Source organism: Pan paniscus, chromosome 7 (genome assembly GCF_029289425.2).
Source record: "Pan paniscus chromosome 7, NHGRI_mPanPan1-v2.0_pri, whole genome shotgun sequence".
Taxonomy (NCBI): domain Eukaryota; kingdom Metazoa; phylum Chordata; class Mammalia; order Primates; family Hominidae; genus Pan; species Pan paniscus.
In genome coordinates this window covers 47018926-47045024 of record NC_073256.2, presented here as the reverse complement: position 1 = coordinate 47045024, position 26099 = coordinate 47018926, and the positions used below count along the sequence as shown (strand labels likewise).

The window sequence follows — 26099 nt, the reverse complement described above, 5'->3', positions numbered from 1 at the left end:
AACATATTCATTAGATTGGCTGATGGGACAACACAAGAGTCATTTACTAAGAAACGTCAAAGAATAGATCAAGTCTTACCTCCATTGCCAAAGCTGCTGTCTGTTGGTCATAATGATTCAGAAGATTAGGCATGAAGGTAGTATTATAAGGCAAATCTTGGCACATCCTCAAGGTAATAGGTTCACAAGAAAACAAACTGTGCCCACCTATATGCCCCATGAACACAGTCAAGGGCCAAAGAGAGAAGACAATCCAAGTCATAGCCATCCTTCCTGGGTCTGAAGGAGATTCAGATGATCAGGCCTATTCAATATGTATTTTAGATATTTATACACCTGCAGGTCTCAGCTCGAAGGTACTTCTTCTGTATCTTACTGTTAAATTCTTCAAACAGTTAAATACTCTTCGCACCGTCAGAGGTTTGTTAGCTTGGTCTCACAAAAGGCGTTTGTTTTTGGTTTCACAATATGGGAAAATGACATCATCTTGTCTCTTCTTTTCATTTTATTACATGGGGCACATTTGGCCAACATATCAAGTTGATCAACCACATTCCCAAACCACAGATTCCATCTTAGGAGAAGAGCTATTTCTTCCTTCAACTGAAATATCTGAAAAGTATTATTTTAAAAAATGGGAGAAATTAGTCATTTTCTCTCAAAGTATTATGGACTTGACATTAAAAATCTTTGATGAGAGATATTATACTGACCTAATAGTTAACAGTATGTGGGTACTTTATAAAGATATAATTTTTCTACTTTATCAGTTATGCTATAGCTACTCTAAAATGATCCTTAAACAGCATTTAAATGCAAATTTAATTTCATCGCTCAGTTGCTTATATAACACATGGTTCAACTTCTCATGTATAATGGCAGTTTTTCATCTGTCACAATATATAATTGATTCATTTTGAAAAATTCTTATGCTATTGTCCTAAATTTTATTTAAATAATAAATATTACGCTTATAACCTAAATTATTGAACTAAAATTGTATGTGTTTTAATCTTTAATAGTATATTTTTGTATTAACTGATGTAGCAGAAGGCATCTGTGAAAGTGGTCTGAAAAGTAAGTCAAAAGATACAGATTCAAGCCTCTTGCTAGCTGTGTGAATATAAACATACCACTTAACTTCTATGTACCTAGAATTTTTCTTCTTGAAAATGATTCCAATACTACCTAGCTCACAGGGATGATATGAGTGAATCATAAGATAATGTATGCAAAAGTACTTTATAAATGGTAAAGCAGTATTAAGCGTTAGACATTTTAATCATTGAATTAGTTTATACAAATGCTACCTCTATCAGCCAATACTGAACTGACATATATAAGGTTCTAAAATATTAGGAAATTTTCACAATATTATATTATTTTTTAGACAGTACAAAAATTTAATAACACAGATGTAGCACTAAGAAATATTTCATCAACGAACAGTCATTACATACAGCCATGCTGCACAGAGAATAGAAATCATCCTTAAAAAGTCACAGCAAAAATAAGAATAATTCCCAGTTATTGTTTCCACAGAGCTTTAGAATTTCTGACTTGTATGTACTTTTCCAGGGGCAAAAATATGTGTGATTCTCAATTTCAGCTGAGAGGGTGTGGGTGGAGTGGAAGGCAGGTCTGGTATGAAAAAAGTATATTCTAAGCTATCACATTTTGATTTGGTTTAGTAACGATGTTAAGTTTGCTTTTATTTCAATTTGTTTCATATGCATTGGATAGTCTTATGTTTGTTGTGGAGAGCCTAGGGTAGGAAAAGAGAAATTCAGGTTCAGAAATTCTCAAAGACCCAGACTAATAGGACAACTTAAATACTAGCACCTATGATAACTTAGATTGTGGGACCTGGAACTGCTTTGGCTTAAGTGGGGAAAGAAACTGTCCTCTGTGCATTAACTATCAATGATTGGGAACTCCATGTCCCAAGCTTCAGTTACTAGGCAGATAACTATTTGGAGAGAGTAAAACAGTGACTGAATCTTCCCAATTTCTCCCTCTAGTAGAGGGTCTTGACTAACAGAAGGGAAAAGAAAAGTCTATGGTCCCTAGAATTAGGAAACTAAGGTAAAAGCAAACCCTGCTCAAAAAGCCCTAAAGCGCCTCATGTTCTACATCAGAAATTTCTGAAACAGATTCTTGGCCTGCCATATTTCTTTTTCTCCCCACAAATGTTGAGATCTGCCTATAGAAAACAGATACTGGGCAGGGCACAGTGGCTCACGCTTGTAATCCCAGCACTTTGGGAGGCTGAGGCAGGTGGATCACGAGGTCAGGAGTTCAAGACTAGCCTGGCCAACATAGTGAAACCCTGTCTCTACTAAAAATACAAAAAATTAGCCAGGCGTGGTGGCAGGCGCCTGTAGTCCCAGCTACTCGGGAGGCTGAGGCAGGAGAATCGCTTGAACCTGGGAGGCAGAGGTTGCAGTCAGCTGAGATCATGCCATTGCACTCCAGGCCTGGGCAACAAGAGCGAAACTCCATCAGAAAAAAAAAAGAAAACTGGTAATAACCATAGTTAAAAACATATTTATCTTAATTACCATGCAGCGCAGTAACAATTATGCATATCATTAAATATGTCAAGTAACTGTTGAAAGTTTTATTTGATTGTAGTATTAAAACATCCATGTAAGTTCAGTCTTTGCAGTTTATTACTTATGCAGCACATTCATCTGCTTGCAACTAAAAAAATTTAAAGGGAACATTACTCCCTGTTGAATATGCATATAGTAACAACAAGAATTTCAAAAATTTCATTTAAACTAATCTATTTTTCAAGCAGGTATGGGTTTCAAATCAATGGTTCAAAGAAGACTACCACATAAAACCTGAAGAAGAAACTGAGCAATATCTCACTGAGCCTTTAAAACTAGCTGAAATGTCCCCCTATACTTCTGCCTACTCCATCTATTTTACCTGGTTTCCTTTTGATTATTCCTTTTGCCTTACTTGCAAGTAAAGCATCCTACCTTCTTATAAAAGTGCTTCCTTATGTACTATGACATTCCAATTACCATGTACCAAGATGCTTTTGTAAAATCTACTGTTAAGCTGTGAAAGGACAATAATCTTGATATAGCAAGACTGCAGTTTATGATTATTAAAAGAAGGGAAAAAACAGCAGTGGAATTCAGTGAGACATGAAGAAAACAGGTAAAGTATAGGTGTTAAAGAATTTTCATTTCCCCCAAAACAGCAGTTCTCTAATCGTAAAGTGTAGCAGATTCATGGATTCCCCTAGAAATCTGAATCCTGGAGAATGATATGCATTCTAATGATTACCTCAGGTTACAAGTGCTCCATAAGTCAGGTCTTGAGAAATGCTATCCTAGAACAGAATAATTAAAAAGAATAAAGGTATTGTTTATGTAATTATATACATTAAATGAATTTTAAAAATAAAAGCAGATAGGGGATAACATTTTAATAGAAAAATAAGCAAAGGACATAAATTTACAAAAGAAATACAAACAGCCAAGAAACATATGAAAAGATATACAACTTCACTAATAATAAAAAATGCAAATGTGAGATAAGATTTTTTGCCAACCAGATAGGAAAAAACAATAATGATAGAACACAGTATAGGGTGGGAGTACAGGGTAAAGAACACCTTCAACATTTCAACATTTCCAAATGTTATTAGTAAACTAGTTGGTACTTAAAAAAAAAAGTGGCTACTTACATCAAAAGTCCTTAAAATGTACACAATTTCATCCAGCAAATCTATCTTATAATTTATTCTAAGTAAACACATAAGTACACATGATGCACAACCAAAATATTAGTGTAACACTGTTTGTAACAAAAAAACCCCTAAAAGCTGGAAACAACTGAAAAGTCTACCAATAAGAAATTGGTTAAATAAATTATGGTATAACCACATGATGGAATATTATATAGTTACTAAAAATGATGAGCATAAACCTGTATTTGTGGATACAGTAAGATAGTAACAATAAATAAAAAATAAAATTTAAAGGCAGTTTACAAAACAGTATACATATATATCTCTCATTTTGTCAGAAAAATATATGTACATGTAATACAGTAAAACTATTTCGATTGTTTAAAAATAAAATATTAAATGCTTTATGGAATTTTATGAAAGAACCTATAGTACATTATTTTGTGTATGAAGTAATTAACTCTGCTAAATCTGTAAATATGTGCTGACTGGCTGACAAGAAAAAATACTAGTGAAATGACTGGTTTATTGACTACTAATTAAGCAACAAGCCAAGGAATACACTACTGCTCTACTGTACCTAGTAAGAAAAGCAAATCAGTGATGATCAATTTAGTAAGAGTCAAAATCTGAGTTTCAATACTAAAAAAATCAGATAACCAATCAACTGAATCAAATGGTATGCACAATTTAAAAACTTTTGATAAACATTCCTGGCTGGGCACAGTGGCTCACGCCTGTAATCCAAGCATTTTGGGAGACAAAGGCATGCAGATCATTTGAGGCCAGGAGTTTGAGACCAGCCTGGCCAACACGGCAAAAACCCGTCTCTACTAAAAATACAAAAATTAGCTGGCATGAGCCTGTAGGCCCAGCTATTCAGGAGGGGCTTGAGAATTGCTTCAACATGGGAGGTGGAGGTTGCAGTGAGTGGAGACTGTACTACTGCATCCAGCCTGGGTGACAGAGTGAGACTGTCTCAAAAAAATTAAATAAAATAAAAAAATAAAAACTTTTGATAAACATTCCAAATAATATGTCTTCAATAACATAATGAATTATCTGCTTCTAATCACAATTATGTGAGTATGCCATTTTTCCTAAGGTAAGGTCATCCATGGAAAAGCTGTAAGTTGAAGTTCCAGACTTGCAGGACATAGCAAAGATTCTGGACCCAAAGAGATCCTATCAAAATGTAGCAAGTCATTAAATAAAAGTTAACAGTCATTTGGGGCGTTCTTACTGATTTTTTTTTTTATTATAAGAAACTGTAGTATATCAACTGGAAAAAAAAGGGGGGGACCTACTAGATTAACATAATCGGAGTGAGCAGCTTCAGGGGCCAGGGCCCTGCAAAAAGTGAATGCTATGCAACAGTTGCTCACGCCCTTTGTATGGGAAAAGAGACACATTCACTTCTCCATAGAGCAATACAGAATATCTGGAAAGCTGATTTCAGACTAAGTTACTTGGTTAACATTCCATCAGAAAACAAAAAGGACTAGATACTTTAAAGGTTACACATTTCTATTTTTATGAATGTATAACATCAGGAATTTTATATTTCCAACCATTATTTATCAGGTTTCTTTTGATGACAAAAAGTAAAAGTCTTTAAAGTAAAATCAACTAAGTATTTGTCCTGAAAGACAGCAATAAAGGGAAGGGATTCCAATCTTGGAAGACTGTCTTCCCGGGCTGCCTGCAAAATCAGACCCAAAGAACTCGGTGGGAAACGCAGGAGGTGGCAACTGTGAAGAGGAAAGCAGGCTGAATCCCAGAAGAAAGGATGATGAGAAAAGAGGGCCCTAAGGGCTTGTCAAAGGGGTTCTGCGACAAAAGATTATGTTCAGCAACTCTATTCCAATTTACACTTTCTCTACAGAAAGGGCTCCATTCCATCATTCTGTTGAGATTTCATTTTCTTGACACCTGATAAATGCAGGTAACATTTTGCATTTCCAATTGAGAAAGATCATCTAAAGGTTGTCTCAAAGTAAATGCTGGTTACACAGTGCCTACAGAGCGAACAGGAGGGATATTCTTTGTCTTTTTTCAGACACGTTTTCAAGAACGCATTGCAAGGATTAGCAATAACTATCTCTAAATAAGAGCTTTTCTCTTAAGGAAATTATTGTCTTGTTAGACAAAATATACACTCAATGTACACTCATTGCTCAAATGTTACTTTCCTTTTCTTAAAGTCTATATAGTCTTTGGCCCTTTGCCTACTGGTTGCTACAAGAAAGTTTATATAGCTTCACATTTAATTCACAGGACCTAGATTCCTATTAATCTCAGAGTATCTCTTTTCTGAACTTTCCTGCTTCATCTAATGTTTAAAGTCCATTTGTCATCATCTACTGATTACAACAAATAACTTAATCTTCCAATGTGTTAAGTGATTAAGGCTTAAAACACACACACAGAGGAAAAGTAAATCCATCTAGGTTCAAAATTTAAATGAATGGTAGGCATCAAAATTCAGTTCAATTTAGAAATTATTAATTACTAAGACTAAAGAAGACAGAAGATCTTTAAAAATTAACCTGAAAATAAAACTGGAAAGTTAAGAGACAGATAGATTCTGGACTTTAAAATGGGCTGAAATTTCAGCCCAGCTTCTCTTAAATCTGCTATCAAAAAAATTATCTAATACCAAGCCCCTGCTTTCCACCCCTCTTAACAAGTTTGTATGGTTTGCATGCTTTGACTACAGAATTATTTTAATGAGATAAAATCTGGGGACCAGGATTTGGTTTTCAGGCCCACTAGCCTAGTTACATTCATCTCAAACTTCATGTGCAATACACTCCTTGAATATACCAAACTGTCAATAGTTCCCAACATGACGAATTGGAAAGCAAAAAGAGGAAACTCATTTTTTGACATAGTAGGTAAAACTCTTTCCTAGCCAGTAAGAAGCTGTTACACTTCATTTGTTCCTAACATTATAGAAATATCACTACTGAAAATCTAATGTCTTTCCACGAGACTCTACCACACATTTTCCTCCAATCTATACTGAATAATTTATCCAGTACATATTTTTAAAATCATTATTTTTATTTTTGCGCACAGCTGCAGTTTTAATCACGCATAATTCTAGAGTTCTGGGGATACGAAAACAAAAAAAACCCAAAAAGAACAAAAACAAAAACAAAACTTGAGGCCAAAACCGCTCAAAGAAGTGGTAAGAATTGTTTCCTACTATCTGTCTCTGAAGGAAAAGAAAGTCAACAGCAGCTTAACATCAACAAACTCACATGCTCAGAAAAAGTTTTGACTATAAAATCTTAGAGTTTCACTATCAAACTAACATGAAATTTAAGTCTGTTTCCTGGGAAACAGATAACTTATTGTGAGCAAAAAACTCCTCTCTCCTTCCCCAGTGATAAAGCTTTCACTTTGTTCTATACAAAGAAAGAATGTGCACTTTGCTATTAAATTCCCCTAGCCCTCTCTACTTCAAATATCTCAATCACGGAACTCCCAAGAAATAGCCACCTAAATGCTCAAAGCACAAAATAAAGCTCAGAAGCATAGAGCAGCTAGGATGAGGAAACAGCTCATTGTCCTTTTCCTTTTATAAATGGGACGCTTTTATAGATTTAGGAGAGATGGAGATAGAGAATTTTAGTAGTGGATGAGGGAAAAGGGGTAGGAGGAAAGAGAGGGTAGAATGATACGCTTTACCAGTAATTTACTTATTTTCCTAATAGTTTCAAACAATGGGGTGGGGGGGTATGGTAGAAGATGGGCTGCATCGTAGTTATATTTTATCTTCAGCTCTTTTATCCTTCGAGCCCCACCCAGTCAAGCTCTTACACCTCTTTCCTAGGCTCTCCGACTCTGAATTTTTTTTATCTTTGTGGGTTTTTGTCCTTCTTTCTGGAGGAAAAAGATAGTATTGATTTGTTTAAAAGTAAAGACGGAAAGCATTATCTTCAGGAGTAACCACTTCTTAATAATAGAACTAAGGACTTCTATTCTTTTTCCAGACTAAAATGCAGGAATGGCACCAGCACACCACCAAGGACTAAAGGAGGGTGAGGGAAGGAGGTAACATCCCCAGGGGTAGTCAGGTCTTTGTTTCCTTGCTCATATCATATTGGCTTTACAAAGTAACTCAATTCCCATCAATAAGCATTGCCGATCAGAACTACTTCTCTAAGATGAGGCTGTATCTAAACACTTTCCCGTAACAGTCACTGATGCGGCTACTCTGCTGTGCTGCTGCTGCATCTCCCTCAACCCAGACAGGAACCAAAATTCAAAGAGTCATTCTACACTGGGCAAACCGCCGGACCTCCTTCATGGAGCCAGTCTCTCTAAATCTGAAATCTACTCCTCTGCCTCAATTCATGGCACGTGCTTTTGTTCTTAAAAACAAAGCCAAGAAAAGCACCCTTGGCTTCTCTTACAACAGAGGGATCGAACTCAAGACTCCTAAGATGTAAAACACCGCTAGGAAGATGTTTACATGTCTTGAAAGGACACAAGGCTCCTTAACCTTGCTGGCTATTTCACAGCAGCTTGATTTCAGATGCGGACCCTCGGGGATCCAGCAGCAGCCACCCCACGGCAAACCCACAGCCCGCGGAGGAGGCAGCCGGGGGAAGCTCGCGGAAGGGAGCAAGGACTTTGCAAACTGATGGACGGGAAGGGAAACTTTCAGGCGTGGGCAGGCAAAGGTGGGCCCGAAGCTGACCCGAGCCGGGGCCGGGAGCCTGGCGGCGCGCGCTTCGGGCGGCCGGGAGCCCCCGGAGCATTGTCCTCCGCCTACGGCCCCCGGCACCCCGCGCTGCCGCCGGCTCCGGCCGGGCCCCTCTCCCCGTCGCGCAGGGTCTGAGCCGGAGTAAAGGCGAGCGAACCGCGGTCCACACTCGCACAGGTTGCCGAGCGCGGGCTCAGGGCGGACAGGGTTAACAGTCTCCCGGGGCAGCTCCCCCCTTAGCCCTCAGCCCTCAGCCCCCAGCCCCAAACTAGGCGTCCCCGAGGCCCCCAGCCGCCACCGCGGGCCCGGGCCCCCGCTCCGCAGCCCGCCACAGCCCGGCGCCCAAGGCTTTTGTTGTGGCCGCGACGAGAGGAACGATCCCTGAGGAGGAGGCGCCGGGCTGCTGCTGGCTCCTCGGCGCGGGCTGAGGCGGAGCAGCAGGCAGCCGCGCGGCGCCTCCTCGGGCTCCACACTCGCCGCTCCTTCTCCCGCTGCCCCGGCCCAGGGGCCCACACGCTTCGCGGGGCTCACCTCAGACCCCGGCGCCTGGCTCCAAGGGGTGGGGGGGGCTGCACCGCCTGCTGGGGGCGGCCGCGCGTCCCTCAGGTACCCGGAGCGGCCGAGGAACGCCGGCCCGCGCCTCCCAGCGACAGCGAGCTTTCGCGAGCACCGGGGCGCGCGGCCCGGGGAGCGAGCTCACGAGCGCGCGCGCACGCACGGGGCAGGCGCACTGAGTACGCTCGGCCGAAAGCTCCCTGCCGGATCCTGGGCTTGCGGGCCTGGCCCGGCGCGCCTCGTTGTTCTCTGCCTCTCGCCCTGAGTGACGCCTGGAGCTCCCTTGCTCCGGCGTGCTCGTTCCCAGCCCTGGAGGCGCTCATCTGAGATGCACTCGGGGCCCTCCTCGCAATGCACTCCGTACCCTGATGACACAGCGCGGAGGTGTGATTGCAGGACCACCTACACCTGGTCTGAGAACCAGAGGTGCCGACCTCCGGACCTGGGGATTTGGGGTGCTCAAGAGGCAGATCCCCGGATGCTGAGGGTGGAATGGGGTGCAGGAGCTCTGGCCTGCTGCAGAGCTCCACGCGAAACAGCGTAGCGGACAGAATAGGCTACTCGCCCGGGATAGTTCATAGCCTCTTGGCCAAGACCTTAGGAAACAGGTGGCGCTGGTCGTTACTGGTGCGCGCCCCAATTTTTGCTCCTTAGGAAATGTTTCTCCTCTCCTTTTCTACATAAGCGGCTTTAGAGCTGAAAGAATTCTTAAAGATAATCTAAACCGAACCTCTCATTTTTCAGACGAGGAAAAGAACGCCCCCAAAGGTTAGATGATTTACCTAAAGCCATGCAGCGTTTTAACAACAGGGCCTGGATTCATCCCAACCTAGGGCTGTCTTTCTTTTCACTGCACCGTTTAACCTGTCTTTTCTTTCTCTTCTTTTTCGTTCCTCGTCAACCTGGATTTCATGGGCATCATTTTGTTCTGTCGGTAGCACATAGGACTTAAAGAAATTGAACGATGTGAATGGACTATTAGAATTGTACACTTAAAAATGGTTACAGTGGTGCATTTACGTTATGTGTGTTTTACAATTTTTTTTAGAAAGGCGCTTGATACGTGTTAAGTAAATGTTGACGAGTGTTGAACTTAGACCTAGAGTTTCACATCAGAAGGTGAACTGTGTGAACAGGCCTGATAAATGAGATCTGAAATGACAGTTTCAGTTTCTCTAATAAGTAAATACTTGTGCAGTAAACAATGTTTAAAATAATATTGATTCTTAGGTTGATTCTAGGCAGGGCAGTGTATCCTCTGGAGCCAGCGGTGCCTCTGTGGAGAGTGAGTGAGGGGGCAGATAGCGTGGGGGAAATCTGTGTGTGTCAGATCCCTTATAGCTGGGGAACCTCCGGAGATGTGCTGCGAGGTGCATTTTTATTCAATTTACACACCATCCTGTAAAGACTGTCAGGAATGGGACACATCATAGCTCAACATCGGGAGGTGGGAATGACATAGAAATGATCGCCACTGTATCAGCATGACTAAATCGCAGAAAAAGAACATTGAGTGAAAAAAAAAAACAAACCACAAGATATGTAAGTGATGATGCCTCTTTAGAAAAAAAAAACTAGCAATACCATACAATGTTTATGAGGGCAAACGTACATATAATAAAAGCATGAAAATGGACAGAAACGCTGCACACCAATTTTGTGACAATGACTGCCTCTAGGCAGGCAGGGAGGGGGATGAAACCTGGGAATGAGACAAAAGAAGCTTCTACTGTATCTGTAAAATACACACAAATGTACTATTTAAAAAAAATCTTCGTGGAGAATCAAGGGTGTTTCTTATGAAAGTGTCCAAATCTTTCTTTATGTTTGAAATGTCCCTCTTAAAAGTAATTAATATTTGGGGCTGAGTGAGGTGGTTCAGACCTGTAATCCCAGCATTTTGGAAAGCCGAGGAGAGAGGATCACTTGAGCCAGGAGTTGGAGACCAGTCTGGGGGACATAGCAAGATCCTGTCTCTACAAAAATAAAAACTAAAAAATTAGCCTGGGAGGATTGCTTGAGCCCAGGAGTTCAAAGCTGTAGTGAACTATGGTTGTGCCACTACACTGCAGCCTGGGCGACAAAGCCATCCCTGTCTCTTAAAAAAAAAAAAAAAGTAATGTTGCAGTGTCAGACATTGAGCTCTATGTGCTCACTGTGAACACAGACAGTGTGGATGGTGTGACTCAGGTTCTTTTGGGAGGACAGTAGTCTGATGATGAGGTGCAGGACAAGAGGAGGCCCAGAAGATGTTGGTTGAGAGGCAAGAAGAAAGAGACCTTCTTTTCAGGGATGAAAATATTCAAATCCAACAGGGCTAAAGGAAATGCTCTCTGTGATCCCATCTCTCTTTCATTCCATGTTGTAACCACCAATACGAAGTCTTTAATGAGCGGAAACTTCATAGAGAGACACAGCACTCCCAACATTGTTAAAACTGGTCTCTTTCTGGATGAACCCGTTTTGAAACCATAAAAGCTAACTGGTAATGCATGGTAATTTAGTATTGCATCTAAGTACCTCCTCCAGGCCACCCCCTCACCGCCTCTGCCCCCAAGGCTTTGTTTATTCATTTAGGTACAACCCGGTCATGTGGAAAAAATCCCTAGGCTGGAATTCAAACAACCTAGGTTCTAATTTCAGCTTGCCCACTTACTGATCCATTTTAATCCAAGGAAAGCAACAACTTCTATGAGCTTCATTTTTTTCTTTTTAAACTAGAGATATACAAATGCTGCCTATTTAAAAACTATAAAACAGGTCGAGCACGGTGGCTCACGCCTGTAATCCCAGCACTTCAGGAGGCCGAGGTGGGCAGATCACCTGAGGTCAGGAGTTCGAAACCAGCCTGGCCAACATGGTGAAATCCCGTCTCTACTAAAAATACAAAAAAATTAGCCGGGCATGGTGACGCATGCTTGTAATCCCCGCTACTCAGGAGGCTGAGGCAGGAGAATCGCTTGAACCCGAGAGGTGGAGGTTGCAGTAACCTGAGATCGCACCAATGCACTCCAGCCTGGGCAATAAGAGCAAAACTCCATCCCCCCCAAAATAAAAATAAAACCTGTAAAACACAACGGAAACACAGGGTTTGTACATTTAAGTGGAAGGGGAATGCATTCTTATTTATTTTGAGAAAAAAAGTAAGGAAAGTCTCTTTTTGCTGTTGTTTTGCTTTTTGTTGTTGTTGACTGCTGCCTATAAGACCTGCTTTACATTGACCAAAGGACCTCTGTTCCGGAATTTTGAACTTTTTGGTATCCTCCAGCACTTGTTCATAACTCTATAACAGCTGTTACCCGTGTGAGCCTTCCATTAAATATTTGTATATTGCACCTTCCAGTCTTCCTCTTTAGATTTCTTTTTTATCTTTGTATTCTCATTTTGCTTCGTATTACAAGACAGGCGCTCAATAAATTTAATGAATTGGACGGGATTCTAAGAGTTCCTAAATTTAGTTATTCTTATTAGGGCATGCCATCTGCTGGTTCCCTGGTGTATCTGTCACTCAGCCTGAATTCTATAATCCAATAAATTGAAATTTGCATTGAAGCATTTGTGTGTCTCTGTGTTGGGCAATTCCTCCTGGCCCCATCCTTCCACTTCCTGTTGCAGGTGCTATTCTTTCATTGAACCAGTCTCGAATTCTTTTTCCTCCAACCCTCTGTTTACCTGTTGGCCACTCTTAAAACCTGGCACAGTGGAGCCTGCATTTCGCAGCTCCGGAGTGACCAGGACAATGTGACTGGGCATGCTCCGTAGGTAGGGCTGATTTGGGACACACTACGTCTTGAATGAAGGTTTTCAACGCTACTTGTTTCAGGATTCGACGCGTCTTCATTCTAGGGTTATATTGAGACATTGCAGTCCCTCCCACGCTCTTGGCCGCCACACTTGTTAATTTTATCCCCGTGCCCAATTTTGTAGCCAGCCCTCCTGGATCTCGCGGCCAATCAGGAGCCCACACACTGTTGCCTAAGAGACCCCGGATGCCAGCGACGGGATTTATAGACGGTGATTGGGCTGCTGGAAGCTGGGAGGGGTGAGGGACTGGAGGGAGTCGGAGAAAAAGCTGACCTAATGAAACTGTGGCAACGTCAGCGCTTGAGGCTTGAAGAGGGAGACAAGCTAAAAGAGGTGAGAGCTGTGGACAGTGCATGAAAAAGATGGAGACTCTCTCTTTGGAAAGCTCCAGGGCCTCCCATGAGCTTTATCAGTGCTCTTGGGGATTTCATTGTGCCCTCTCATTTGGGCTACAGTGCAACTGCCAGATAGTCATGCTTGTGAAATTAACAACCCACAGATAATTATATGCCTACCAAGCATTAGCTCTTTGCGTTGTGTTATAGTTCTTGCTTTTTAAAAACTAGTTAAGCGGAAGATGAATTCGTATTGAAATCTACCCATACGCTATTTCTTGATAATTTCCTGATAATAATTTGAGATTCCCTTGTCTGATGATATTACAATGTATGGGTAAATTCTGTTAGCAGAGAGACCCAGTCCTATTATGCTCAGTAAACTCTGCATATAACCCCAGAGCCCAGTATCATGTTCTGAGTTTCACTCTACATTTCTACAATTCTACAAGGGTTTTTTTTTTTTTTTGGTTGGTTTTTGTTTTTTGAGACAGGGTCTTGCCGTGTTGCCCAGGCTGAACTGCAGTGGTGCAATCATCGCTCACTGCAGCCTTGAACTCCTGGGTTCAAGGAATCCTTCCATCTCAGCCTCCTGAGTAGCTGGGACTATAGGAGCCCACCGCCACACCCACACCCAGCAATTTTTTTTTTTTTTTTTTGTAGAGATAGGGTTTTGCTGTGTTGCCCAGGCTGGTCTGGAATTCCTGGGCTTCAACTCCTGGGCTCAAGAGATCCTCCTGCCTCAGCCTCCCAAAATGCGGGGATTATAGGCGTGAGCCACCACACTTGGTCAACATTTCTACAAATTGTGGTGGTGGTGGTGGTGGTGGTGTTTTTTTGTTTTTCAAGATGGAGTCGCACTCTGTCCCCCAGGCTGGAGTGCAGTGGCATGATCTTGGCTCACTGCAACCTCTGCCTCCCAGGCTCAAGCAGTCCTCCCACCTCAGCCTCCCAAGTAGCTGGGACTATAGGCACACACCACCACGCTCTGCTAATTTTTTGCTTTTGTTTTGTTTTTGGTAGAGACGAGGTTTCACTGTGTTGCCCAGGCTGGTCTTGAACTCCTGAGCTCAGGTGATTCACCCACCTCAGCCTCCCAAACATTTCTACAAGTTTTAATCCTTAAACTGCTCCCCACTTGCACTGCTGTAGTCATTTTTTCTATTGATTTAACAAATATTGAGTACCTATGATATACTACTGTGATGATTCAGGTGAGCAGTGAGCATCAGAAAACCACATAAGCCAAGAATCATCAGAGTTGTGTGGCACGTTCTCAGAGTGGCCATGAGTTCAGTGTGTCTGGGCAGAGAGTGCATGAAGGTGGGGCCAGGTGAGACTGAAAGAGTAGATGGAGGTAAAATCATGGCAGACCTAGACTTCCACGCGAGGAAGTCTGGATCCTGTAGCCGTCAGTGAACCTCTGAAGGTTTTGAGCTGAAAAGTGACATGATCAACTGGTCTTTTAAAAAATACCTAACAGGAGACTGTGAGCTCCATTAAAGCAGACTCTTATCTTTGTACCCCTAACACCTGCCTTGTAGATACTTAGTAAGGTGGTTAAATAATGATGACAGTGTGAAGAATGGCTTAAGGCAGGAGGTAGTGGCTCGCCTTTGTAATCTCAGCACTTTGGGAGGCTGAGGTGGTGGATTGCTTGAGCCCAGAAGTTTGAGACCAGCTTGGGCAACAAAGCAAGACCTTATCTCTACAAAAAATACAAAAAAAAAAAATTAGCCAGGTGTGGTGGTGCACACCTATATTCTCTGCTACTTGGGAGGCTGACATGGAGAATTGCTTGAGCCCAGGAGGTTGAGGCTATGGTGAGCTGTGATCACACCACTGCCCTCTAGCCTGAGTGACAGAGCAAGACCTTGTCAAAAAAAAAAAAAAAAAAAAAAAGGCTTAGAGATCAAATTGGAAGTCTGTGGCCAGGGGACCCATCCTTGCTATTGAAAATGAGACTAGAACCATATGTCAAGAACTAGGGTCATAGGTCCTCTTTCTGTATTTTAATTCTAAGAAAAATTAAAGATGAATATTTGGCTGGGCGCAGTGGCTCATGCCTGTAATCCCAGCACTTTGGGAGGCCGAGGTGGGTGGATCACGAGGTCAGGAGTTTGAGACCAGCCTGACCAACATAGTGAAACCCCATCTCTACTAAAAATACAAAAATTAGCCAGTCGTGGTGGCAGGTGCCTGTAGTCCCAGCTACTTGGGAGGCTGAGGCAGGAGAATTGCTTGAACCTGGGAGGCGGAGGTTGTGGTGAGCCGAGTTTGCGCCACTGCACTCCAGCCTGGGCGACAGAGCGAGATTTTGCTCCACCTCTTAAAAAAAAAAAAGAAAAAATGATGAATATTCAAAGGTAGTCCTTACAGGGAAGGAGATCACAAAAAAGCAACAGGAAGACATCTGTGGAAGGAGGGATGACAACTTGCTTTATTTTGTTGATTAAGTGGGGACAATTATGTTTTGTATGTGTTATATGAAAATCTATGTAGCTGGGCGCAGCAGCTCACGCCTGTAATCCCAGCACTTTGGGAAGCCAAGGTAGGCAGATCACTTGAGGTCAAGAGTTCAAGACAAGCCTGACCAACATGGGGAAAACCGCATCTCTACTAAAAATACAAAAATTACCCAGGCATGGTGGTGCATGCCTGTAATCCCAGCTACTCGGGAGCCTGAGGTAGCAGAATCACTTGAACCTGGGAAGCGTAGGTGCAGTAAGCCGAGATCACGCCACTGCACTCCAGCCTGGGCAAAAGAGTGAGACTTCATCTCAAAAAAAAAAAAAAAAAAAAAAATCTGTCTTCTTAATAGTAGCAAGTGGTCTGTTCTGTGAACATGTATGTGCATGCAAATACACACGCTGCCTGTCTTCTGGAATGGAGGAAGGAGGAAAATACTGTGAAAGGATAATAGCAAGAGACGAGGCAGGACGTCCACATTGGCACGCTTCAGCAGGCCTATATGGCCAAGAGGGCTGCTTCCTGGGGCCAGGCCCATCTGCTGAAAACCCATCTTCAAGCAGGTTGAAAGAAAGTCTAATCTAAGTGACATGTAGCTCTGAGGAACCAGGAAAAAGAAAACAACCAGTGCAGGTGCTTGGGGGAGTTACCAAGGAAAGCTACTTCTCCTCATTCAGAAGGATGTGCCTAGGATCAGTCACATGGTTTCCTACACAAACTGGAAAGGAGAGAGTTGTTCAGCATAGAGCAGGGGTAAGCAAAATTTTGCATGTATGTGCATTTTTCTAGGGGGAGAATTCATAGCTTTCATCATATTCTTCAAGAGCCATGTAGCTCTTAAGAAAGGATTCAGAACAACGAATTTAATTTTTATGTTTTTATTATTTTTTAAAAACGGTCTTGCTCTGTTGCCCAGGCTGGAGTACAGTGGTGCAATCACAGCTTACCGCAGCCTCAACCTCCTGGGCCCAAACGATTCTCCCACCTCAGCCCTCTGCCCCCACCCCAAGTAGCTGGGACCACAGGCGTGCACCACTAAGCCCAGCTAATTTTTTGTTTTTTTTACTTTGTGTAGAGATAAGGTCTCTCGATGTTGCCCAGTCTGGTCTCAGATTCCTGGGCTCAAGCAGTCTTTCTGCTTCAGCCTCCCAAGTGCTGGGATTACAGGCAACAAAACAACTAGTTTTAAAAGAAGAAATGTAGCCCAGGCGCGGCGGTGGCTTACGCCTGTAATCCCAGCACTTTGGGAGGCCTAGGCTGGTGGATCACCTGAGGTCAGGAGTTTGAGACCAGCCTGACCAACATGGTGAAACCCTGTCTCTACTAAAACTATAAAATTAGCTGGGCCTGGTGGCTCATACCTGTAATCTCAGCTACTAGGGAGGCTAAAGCAGGAGAATCACTTGAACCCAGGAGGCGGAGGTTGCAGTGAGCCAAGATCGCACCATTGCACTCCAGCCTAGGCAACAACAACAAAACTCTTCCAAAAAAAAGAAGAAGAAGAAGAAGAAGAAATGTAGAAAATAAATAAATAACAACAACAAAAACAGATATATCACTTTTTAGCTGGGGAGATCTAGACTCAGTGGCTACACTTTGTATCTGTAACTTTTTTTTTTTTTTGAAACAGAGTCTTACTCTGTCACCCAGGCTGGAGTGCAGTGGCGCGACCTCAGCTCACTGCAACCTCCACCTCCTGGGTTTAAGCGATTCTCCTGCCTTGGCCTCCTGAGTAGCTGGTATTACAGGTGGGCCACCATGCCCAGATAATTTTTGTATTTTTAGTAGAGATGGAGTTTTACCATGTTGGTCAGGCTGGCCTTGAACTCCTGACTTCAGGTGATCCGCCTGCCTCAGTCTCCCAAAGTGCTGCTATTACAGGTGTGAGGCACCATGCCGGCCTGTATCTATAACTTGCCTGCTCACATGTACTTTTATCATTAGCTGCCAGTTAAAATTACTGTAATGAAATCATTTCTTTTGGCTTAGTAACTTACCTAAATGTGAGTCCGATAGTTAGCTGTTGAGGCTGAAAAGAACCTGAGTGCTGATCTGAGTGCCCCTCATTCCAGTGGCATATTGGCAACAGGCAACTGAAGGAAGGCGTTGTCTTGACACCCCAGAGGGTTTAAAATGTGGGCTTTATCTTCCTGAGAGAGAATATTACATGTCAAATGAGAACCTCAGAGATCTCAGATAGTGTTTGGGAAAATCCCATACTAGCCAAAATATAATGATTAAAAAAAAATATATCAAAGGCCGGGCACAGTGGCTTGTGCCTGTAATCCCAGCACTTTGGGGGGCTGAGGTGTGCAGATCACCTGAGGTCAGGAGTTCGAGACCAGCCTAGCCAACATGGTGAAACCCCATCTCTACTAAAAATACAAAAATTAGCCAGTCGTGGTGGCAGGTGCCTGTAGTCCTAGCTACTCGGGAGGCTAAGCCAGGAGAAGCGCTTGAACCTGGGAGGTGCAGGTTGCAGTGAGCCATGTCTGCACCACTGTACGGCAGCCTGGGAAACAGGGCAAGACTCTTTCTCAAAAAATAAAAAATATCCGGTATCTGTTGCTGTGGGGTCATTTGTGGAGCCCATTGATCAGGTGAGCAGGCCCTGGTCCCCTTAGCCATCTCTTCTACCTGTCCTTGTGAAACCCACCATCACAGAGTGGAAAATGCAGAAGCCTGCAACCCTGAGTGTATACATCAAAACTACTCCCAATCAGCTACTAGGGGAGCTGAGGCAGGAGGATCGCTTGAACCTGGGAAGCGGAGGTTGTGGTGAGCCGAGATCGTGTCACTGCACTCGAGCCTGGGTGATAGAGCAAGACTCCATCTTGGCCGGGCGCGGTGGCTCACACCTGTAATCCCAGCACTTTGGGAGGCCCAGGGGGGTGGATCATGAGGTCAGGAGATCGAGACCATCCTGGCTAACACGGTGAAACCCCGTCTCTACTAAAAATACAAAAAATATTAGCTGGGCGTGATGGCGGGCGCCTGTAGTCCCAGCTACCCGGGAGGCTGAGGCAGGAGAATGGTGTGAACCGAGAGGCGGAGCTTGCAGTGAGCCGAGATCGTACTACTGCCCTCCAGCCTGGGCGACAGAGCGAGACTCTGTCTCAAAATAAATCAATCAATTAATAAAATAAAATAAGATTAAGAGTAAGCTATTGTCAGCCCAACTGGCCTAGCCTGGTCTCATGACCATCTCTTGGCTGGGGAAGGACAGGCTACCTTAATTAATTAAACCATCAGGCTCTAAACAATGAGGGAAAATTAATTCCTCCTGAAAATTAAAGTGCTTTAATCAAAAGGAGGCAGACATATACCGGATAACTAAAAATAGCAAGTTTTCCCCAATAAACTCAAATCTGTTCATTTCCAAAGCCTTGGCTTTGTCTCTCCCACCATGCTACCTCTTCAATACGCTGTCAGGCAGGAGTTCCTGTTACTTGGATATCTGGAAGTTAAGAGGGGAGAAGGAGAATTAATATAACAAGGGACAAGAATGAAGTGTTTCATATTGCATGATGATTTTAAATTTAAAATACTTCTCTTCCTGGCCAATATAGTATGTCCTTAGCTAGGAGTGATTCTGGATTTCCCCCCAGAGTCCAGTGAAAATAAAGTGGCATCAAACTGACCTGAGTCCGACTACCAGTTACACCACTTGCTATCTGTATGACCTTGGACAGGGTAACATCAATAAGCCAAATCTTCCTCATGTGTAAAATGAGTTAAAACCCACCACCTCACCAGGTAATTGTGCACTTCCATTGAGGAGATGTATGAAGTGCTTGACATATAACATGCCCCCAATAAATGCTCTTCCCACGCATTCCCTCTGCCAACATGCTAAAAAATTATATGGTATTAGTATTGTTTTTTTTGAGGTGGAGTCTCGCTCTGCTGCCCAGGCTGGAGTACAGTGGTGCCATCTTGGCTCACTGCAACCTCCACCTCTGGAGTTCAAGTGACTCTCCTGCCTAGTAGCTGTGATTACAGGCATGCACCACCACGCCCGGCTATTTTTTATTTGTTTGTTTGTTTATTACATTTATTTTTAGTAGAGACAGGGTTTCACCATGTTGGCCAGGCTGGTCTCGAATCCTTGACCTCAAGTGATCCGCCCACCTCAGCCTCCCAAAGTGCTGGAATTACAGGCGTGAGCCATCGTGCCCGGCTGGTATTAGTAATTTTTGTTTTCTGAGGGTTATATGATTCACTTCTTCTGATAGGTGTTGTTTTTCTTATGGAAGGATATCCAGTTGTTTCATGATGGCATTTGCACCTCCAAAAAACACAGATGGTCCCAAAATGCAGACAAAGATGAGCACCTGGACACCCCTAAACCATCAGCTATTGAATGACCGGGTAAGTGACCAGAACTATTTTAACAATTGAATCCATGACTTAAAGGAAAAAAGATATTAAAATTTTACTTACCAAAATATGAACAGGGATTATTTAAGATTGTGTAATGGATGAATGAAAACCAAAATGAAGATATTCAAAAACTTTTATTGAACCCATGCTATATGGGCAAGGCTGGCAATAGACCCAAAGTCCTTGCCCAAGAAAAAAATGTCTTGGATTTGTTCTTTCCCCCGCTGTCACCTTCCTCTCCCAACCCACTCGCCTTTTTTCTTCCATCACTTGTTCTCCCCTGGAACCACCAGGACTGAGAAAGGAGAGAGTGGTCCATGGCATTCCCCCAAACCCAGTTTTCTTGGTATAGTTGAGGTTGCTGGGTAATGCTGCACATTTAATAAGATACATAAAATGCATACATTTCAACTGATTATTCACATTACTCAGGTTCTCTTAAGACGTTTATTTTCATGGCTGGGTGCGGTGGCTCATGCTTATAATCCCAGCACTTTGGGAGGCCAAGGCAGGTGGATCATCTGATGTCAGGGGTTCGAGACCAGCCTGGTTAACATGGTGAAACCCCGTTTCTACTAAAAATACAAAAAAAAAAAAAAATTAGCTGGGCGTGGTGGTGTGTACCTGTAATCCTAGCTACTCAGGAGGCTGAGGCGGGAGAATCGCTTGAACCCAGGAGGCGGAGGTTGCAGTGAGCCAAGATCACACCATTGCACTCCCGCTTGGGCAACAAGAGGAAACTCTGTCTCAACAACAACAACAATAAGAACAACAACAACAAAGACGTTTATTTTCCACCTGCACTCTGGGAAGGTGCTAGCGGAATACACTAAAGGATCACGGTGGACGGCTGGGGTGTGAGACTGACCAGCCTCTAGGGGTTTCTATTCCTGCTTCAGTTAGGGACAGAATTTACCAACAGGTCTGTGAGCTCCAGTGACCAATCGCTGTATGCAAGGACCACACCTATTTTTCAGGAAAACACAATCACCATATATAAAACTGACCTCATCCTCTTGCTCCTACACACCAGTTCCTCCCCACTATGAGAGGCACTATTTTATACCAAGTCAATCAAGCCAGAAATTCTGCTTCTCCCTGTCCAGTCTGGGATTTGATTTTCCCCCAGATTACAAGCTAATAAGTTAGCCTGTGACTTATGGAATAGAAGACTCTGCTGTTTCACAATAAAATATGAGATTCTTGGGTCAAAAACAACTTTACTCACAAAGCAGCGAGTGGCATGAACATTATGTTTGCGTGGGTTCTGCTGGTCCTCCCCGTCCCACAGGTGTGACACATAGGGCCCAGGTAAATGATACACGTAACAGTGGTTTGCACCCAGCTGAGGAACAATGTGCCCAGGGCATCCACTGCTTTTCATAGTAAGCAGTAAGTCAGCCTGCTGTTGCTCCCAAAGGGAGACATTACCTCATCCCTCAAGGTTGCCTTACTGCAGACACAACCTGCAAGAATGGCCCAAGTCACGAATGCTCAGGGCCTTGCATTCTTTTTTTTTTTTTTTTCTGAAACAGAGTCTCACTGTGTCACCAGACTGGAGTGCAGTGGTGCGATCTCGGCTCACTACAACCTCCACCTCCCGGGTTCAAGCGATTCTGTTGCTTCAGCCTCCTGAATAGCTGGGACTACAGGCGCACACCACCACACCCAGCTGATTTTTGTATTTTTAGTGGAGACAGGGTTTCACGATGTTGGCCAGGATGGTCTTGACCTCTTGACCTCATGATCCACCCGCCTCAGCCTTCCAAAGTGCTGGGATTACAGGCGTGAGCCACTGCACTCGCCACGAATGCTCAGGCCCTTGCATTCTTGGCATGCCAAGATGTTTCAGAGTGTGAGAGGCACACAGAGAAGTGTCTACCAACGCTCCCTTGCCTCCATATGTAATTTGCTTTCCGGTACTCTGAGTCCTCCTCCCAATCTCTCATTCAGGCCTCTCTTCTCCACCCGCCTATCTACTTCCAGCTCCATTCTCAGCTGACACTGTCTGCACCCTTTGCCTAGTACACTGCAGTCACCCCCTAACTGCTTTCACTGGCTCTCTCCCTGCCACTCCATCCTCTGTTCTTGTCCGAGAGAAATGTTTCTAAGATTCCGATTCTATTATGTGAAACCAATAATAGACTCCACTCCCAAGAGTAAATTCCAATACCCCCAGGCATAGCGTTGAGGATCTTTCATGATCTGACCTCAGCCAACTTCCCGGCTCCACCCCTGCCACTGCTCCCTCACATCCGATGCCCAGGCCCAGCTCAGGGCCCCCGGGTGAACCCTGCTCTCCCACACCTCCATGCCTTTGCATGTGCTCTCGCCCTCGCCTCCTATCTGAGTCCATTCAAATGTCCTTTCCTCTGTGAAGCCTCCCCCTGTGTCCTGCTTCCTTTTCTTTGCTCTCATCACTGTTTACTGGCTTTCCCAGTCAACTCCCATGCATGAAGAGTTGAGATTCCGTCTTTTCTCTCTGTACCTCCAGGAACCTGGTTTGGTTCCTGAAGCATAAGAAATGGAGTCAGGGCTATGCACAGTGGCTCACACTTGTAATCCCAGCACTTTGGGAGGCCAAGGCGAGTGGATCCCCTGAGGTCAGGAATTCAAGACCAGCCTGGCCAACATGGTAAAACCCCATCTCTACTAAAAAATATAAAAATTAGCTGGGCATGGTGATGCACCCCTATAGTCCCAGCTTCTCGGGAGGCTGAGGCAGAAGAATCACTTGAACCCAGGAGGTGGAGGTTGCAGTGAGTCAAGATTGCACCACTACACTCAGTGCCTGGGCAACAGAGTGAGACTCTGTCTCAGGAAAAAAAAAAAAAAAAAGAAAGAAAGAAAAAGAAAAAAGAAATTGAATCAGAGTTCAGGTCTACTCCCTGGTACCTGTTCCATTGACTCTTGTCTTCCTGCCTCTTCATCTTTGTGTCCTTAGCCTGGATTTGCCCCTCTGCCCCTCTAAACTCAACAGATGGGCTCATCCCTTGGCAAAGCCGTCATCAAACCTGAACCCTCCTGCTCAGTACCTTCTATTTCTAGTCGAATCAGTTTCTACTGATGAGCAATTTTAGAAGAGGAACAGAAGGGCCAAGGTAGAGATTGGAATAGTGAGAAATAAAATGGAGAGAGACTGAAAAAGGAAAATGATAAAGGAAATGAGGAAAGAGGAAAGAGAATGAGAAAAAAAATAGACGGACCAGGAGAAACAAAAGGAAAGGCAGAGAAAGACGGAGAGAGAGAGATTCAGCCTTCATCTAGCCAGGAACACCAAGCAAATCTATTGAAAAAATTTTGGGGGCCAGGCACAGTGGCTCAGGTCTGTAATCCCAGCACTTTGGGAGGGTGAGGCCGGTGGATCGCTTGAGGCCAAGAGTTTAAGACCAGCCTGAGCAACATAGTGCGACCTCATCTTTATTTAAAAAAAAAAAAAAAAAGTAAAATAAAATATTAGCCTGGCGTGATGGTGCATGCCTATGGTCCCAGCTACTTGGGAGGCTGAGGCAGGAGGATCGCTTGAGCCCAGGAGTTGGAGGTTGGGGTAAGCCACGATTGTACCACTGCACTCCAGCCTGAGTGATAGAGAGAGAGAGACCCTGTCTCCAAAAAAAGAAAGAAAGAAAATAGTTTTTATCCAGCTCAACAGTAATTTACTGAGCACCTGTTTGCAATGCTCAAAGCTCTCCCACAGTTTATATAACAGTTTATCTGCTTCCCCTACCAAAACTTCAGGGTCTCATTTTGAATTCTGTCTTCCCATAGAATTGTGAAGGTTTTACACACATGTGAAAAAGTGACTTGAATTCAAATACGCATTAATTAGATTCCTTGATTTTCAGAAATTTTCTTCGAAAAATTACGAGTCTTGATCAATTTAGCAGCTGTGGAGAAGAAAAGTGTCTTAGGAGGCAAAAAATTGCCTGAATACCTCTTGCAATTCGATTTTTAGAGAAGCTGATTCGGAGATTAGCATGTAGAGCATTGACTGGAGAGGACTTTCAGGATCAGCACCTGGGAAGGGAAGGAAATAAAAGGAAAAGGAGAGAAAAGGGTCAGATGCAGGGCAAAGGAAGAAGTTGGGCTGGAATGCAGTCTCAGTGAGGTCTCCACTGACCCCATAGGACTCCCTGAAGCTGCCATGATGCTTCAGATTGGTTGTAAAGAAACACCTGAGGCTGGGTAATTTATAAAGAAAATAGGTTTAATTGGCTCACAGTTCTGCAGGCTGTGCAGGAAACATAATGGCATCTGCTTCTGGGGCGGCCTCAAGGAGCTTTCCATCGTGGCAGAGGGCAAAGCAGGAGGAGGCATCTTATATGGCAGGAGCAGGAGGAAGAGTGAGACAGGAGGTCCCACACACTTTTAAACAACCAGATCTCATGAGAACTCACTCCCGCTGATGACAGCACTAGGGGGATGGTGCTAAACCATGACAAACCGCCCCCATGATCCAATCACCTCCCACCAGGCCCCACCTCCAACATAGGGGATTACAATTTTTTTTTTTTTTTTTTTTGGAGACAGAATTCATTGTGTTGCCCAGGCTGGAGTGCAATGGCGTGATCTCGGCTCACTGCAACCTCTGCCTCCCAGTTCAAGAGATTCTCCTGCCTCAGCCTCCTGAGTAGCTGGGATTGCAGGCACCCACCACCACACCTGGCTAATTTTCATATTTTTAGTAGAAATGGAGTTTCACCATGGTGGCCAGGCTGGTCTTGAACTCCTGACCTCAGTGATCCACTGGCCTTGGCCTCCCAAAGTGCTGGATTATAGGCATGAGTCACTGTGCCCAGCCGGGGATTACAATTTGATATGAGATTTGGTGGGGACAGAGATCCAAACCCCAACATTTGTCTTACATTGTGGCAAGGGGGAAGGGAGGGAGAGGGTCTGGTTTTTATACTTCCACAGTGACCGAACATTCAGTGGCTGCTAGCTGCCTACCCACCCCCACCAGGTCTGACCTTGGGCAAGGCAGCTCTCTCAAGCTTGTACCTGTCAACCAACAGCCTTCCAACAGGTGGGGAAATAAATCCTTCAGTTCTGGAGGGGAATGAGTACATCACAGTACTCATTGGTTCTTTAATAGATTTTTATCCAATGTAATGATCACTTCTCAAGATAATATGTATTTTATTGTCCCGAACTCCCATTTTATTCCAAAAATAATAATAATAATTTTTTGGTTTAGTTAGGTTCTTGTGTGGCATAAAATTATTTTTAAAAATCTTTGTGTGTATATATACACGTAAGTTGTGTACAAATGCAGAGTCACACACATAGAATTTGTGTATGATTATGCCAAGCTGGTGTTTGTTTGTTTGTTTTTGAGGATCTCACTCTGTCACCCAGGCTGGAGTACAGTGGCACAATCACGGCTCACTGCAGCCTCCACCTCCTGGGCTCAAGCTATCTTCCTGTCTCATTCCCCCAAGTAGCTAGGACCACCAGGCTCACACCACCATGCCCGGCTAATTTGTTTTTGTTTTTATTAGAGAAAAGGCCTGGTCTCAAACTCCTGAGCGCAAGTGAGCCTCTGTCTCAGCCTCCCAAAGCTCTGGGATTACAGGCGTCAACCACCATGCCCAGCTATATCAAACTGTTAATACTGGTTTTTCCCAAAGAGTTATATGGGTGTTGGTGGACAGAGGAGGGTGTGTTAGAAGAGAGAGCTTTCATTTTCTTACTTCATACAATGCAGCAATGTTTCCAATTTTAAAACAAATTAGAACATAAATATGTATCGTATATTATACACACACACACACCCATACATATAAGTAAACAAAGAACAATAACTCTGGAATTGAAAACTCTGGTTTCAAATCAGCTATTCCAGTTTTACCTTCTCTGGGCTTTATCCTCCTTTGTAAAATGAGTGGATTGGATCAGATGACCTTGAAGGTCCCTTCTGGATCTAACATTCTAACTGTGTGAAAGGAATTAAAAATAGATGCCCGAGGAGACAGCTGGCCAAAAGGCATCCAGACAATAATTTCAAGGGGCTTCCATACTTCTAAATGAGGGCATTTGTCACCAATGATCAGTGAAATTTTAAGGCCCTGTTTTTTGTTTTTGTTTTAATTTTGTCTTTCTTCTATTCTGTAGTAAAATGTGAAAT

At 43.5% G+C, this 26099-nt stretch overlaps 2 protein-coding genes across 12 annotated transcripts in view; one reads left to right on the top strand and one right to left on the bottom strand.

Moving 5' to 3' along the window:
* FZD3 (frizzled class receptor 3) overlaps window positions 1-12342 on the bottom strand; it is an 83104-nt gene extending 70762 nt beyond the window's left edge. For 2 of the 5 annotated variants that reach the window (XM_003830781.5, XM_063606684.1), the window contains exons 1-3: window positions 8958-9518; window positions 3304-3349; window positions 80-612 (exon numbers count right to left, since the gene is read on the bottom strand). In XM_003830781.5, coding sequence (XP_003830829.1) covers window positions 80-268 — 189 coding nt within the window. In that variant the 5' untranslated portion in view covers window positions 269-612; window positions 3304-3349; window positions 8958-9518. Of the gene's footprint in view, window positions 1-79; window positions 613-3303; window positions 3350-8957 lie in introns of all 5 variants that reach the window. The other 3 variants (XM_003830780.4, XM_055116400.2, XM_034965899.3) reach the window with 3 other exon arrangements.
* Window positions 12343-12961: 619 nt separating this feature from the next.
* Window positions 12962-26099, top strand: part of FBXO16 (F-box protein 16) — a 72978-nt gene continuing 59840 nt past the window's right edge. For 5 of the 7 annotated variants that reach the window (XR_008626366.2, XM_008956218.4, XM_057302995.2 and 2 more), the window contains exons 1-2: window positions 12962-13118; window positions 19846-19960. Coding sequence is in view for 5 of the 7 variants with exons in the window: in XM_008956218.4 (XP_008954466.1) it covers window positions 19862-19960 (99 nt within the window). In the remaining 2 variants the exon portion in view is untranslated. Of the gene's footprint in view, window positions 13119-19824; window positions 19961-26099 lie in introns of all 7 variants that reach the window. The other 2 variants (XM_008956217.4, XR_008626367.2) reach the window with 2 other exon arrangements.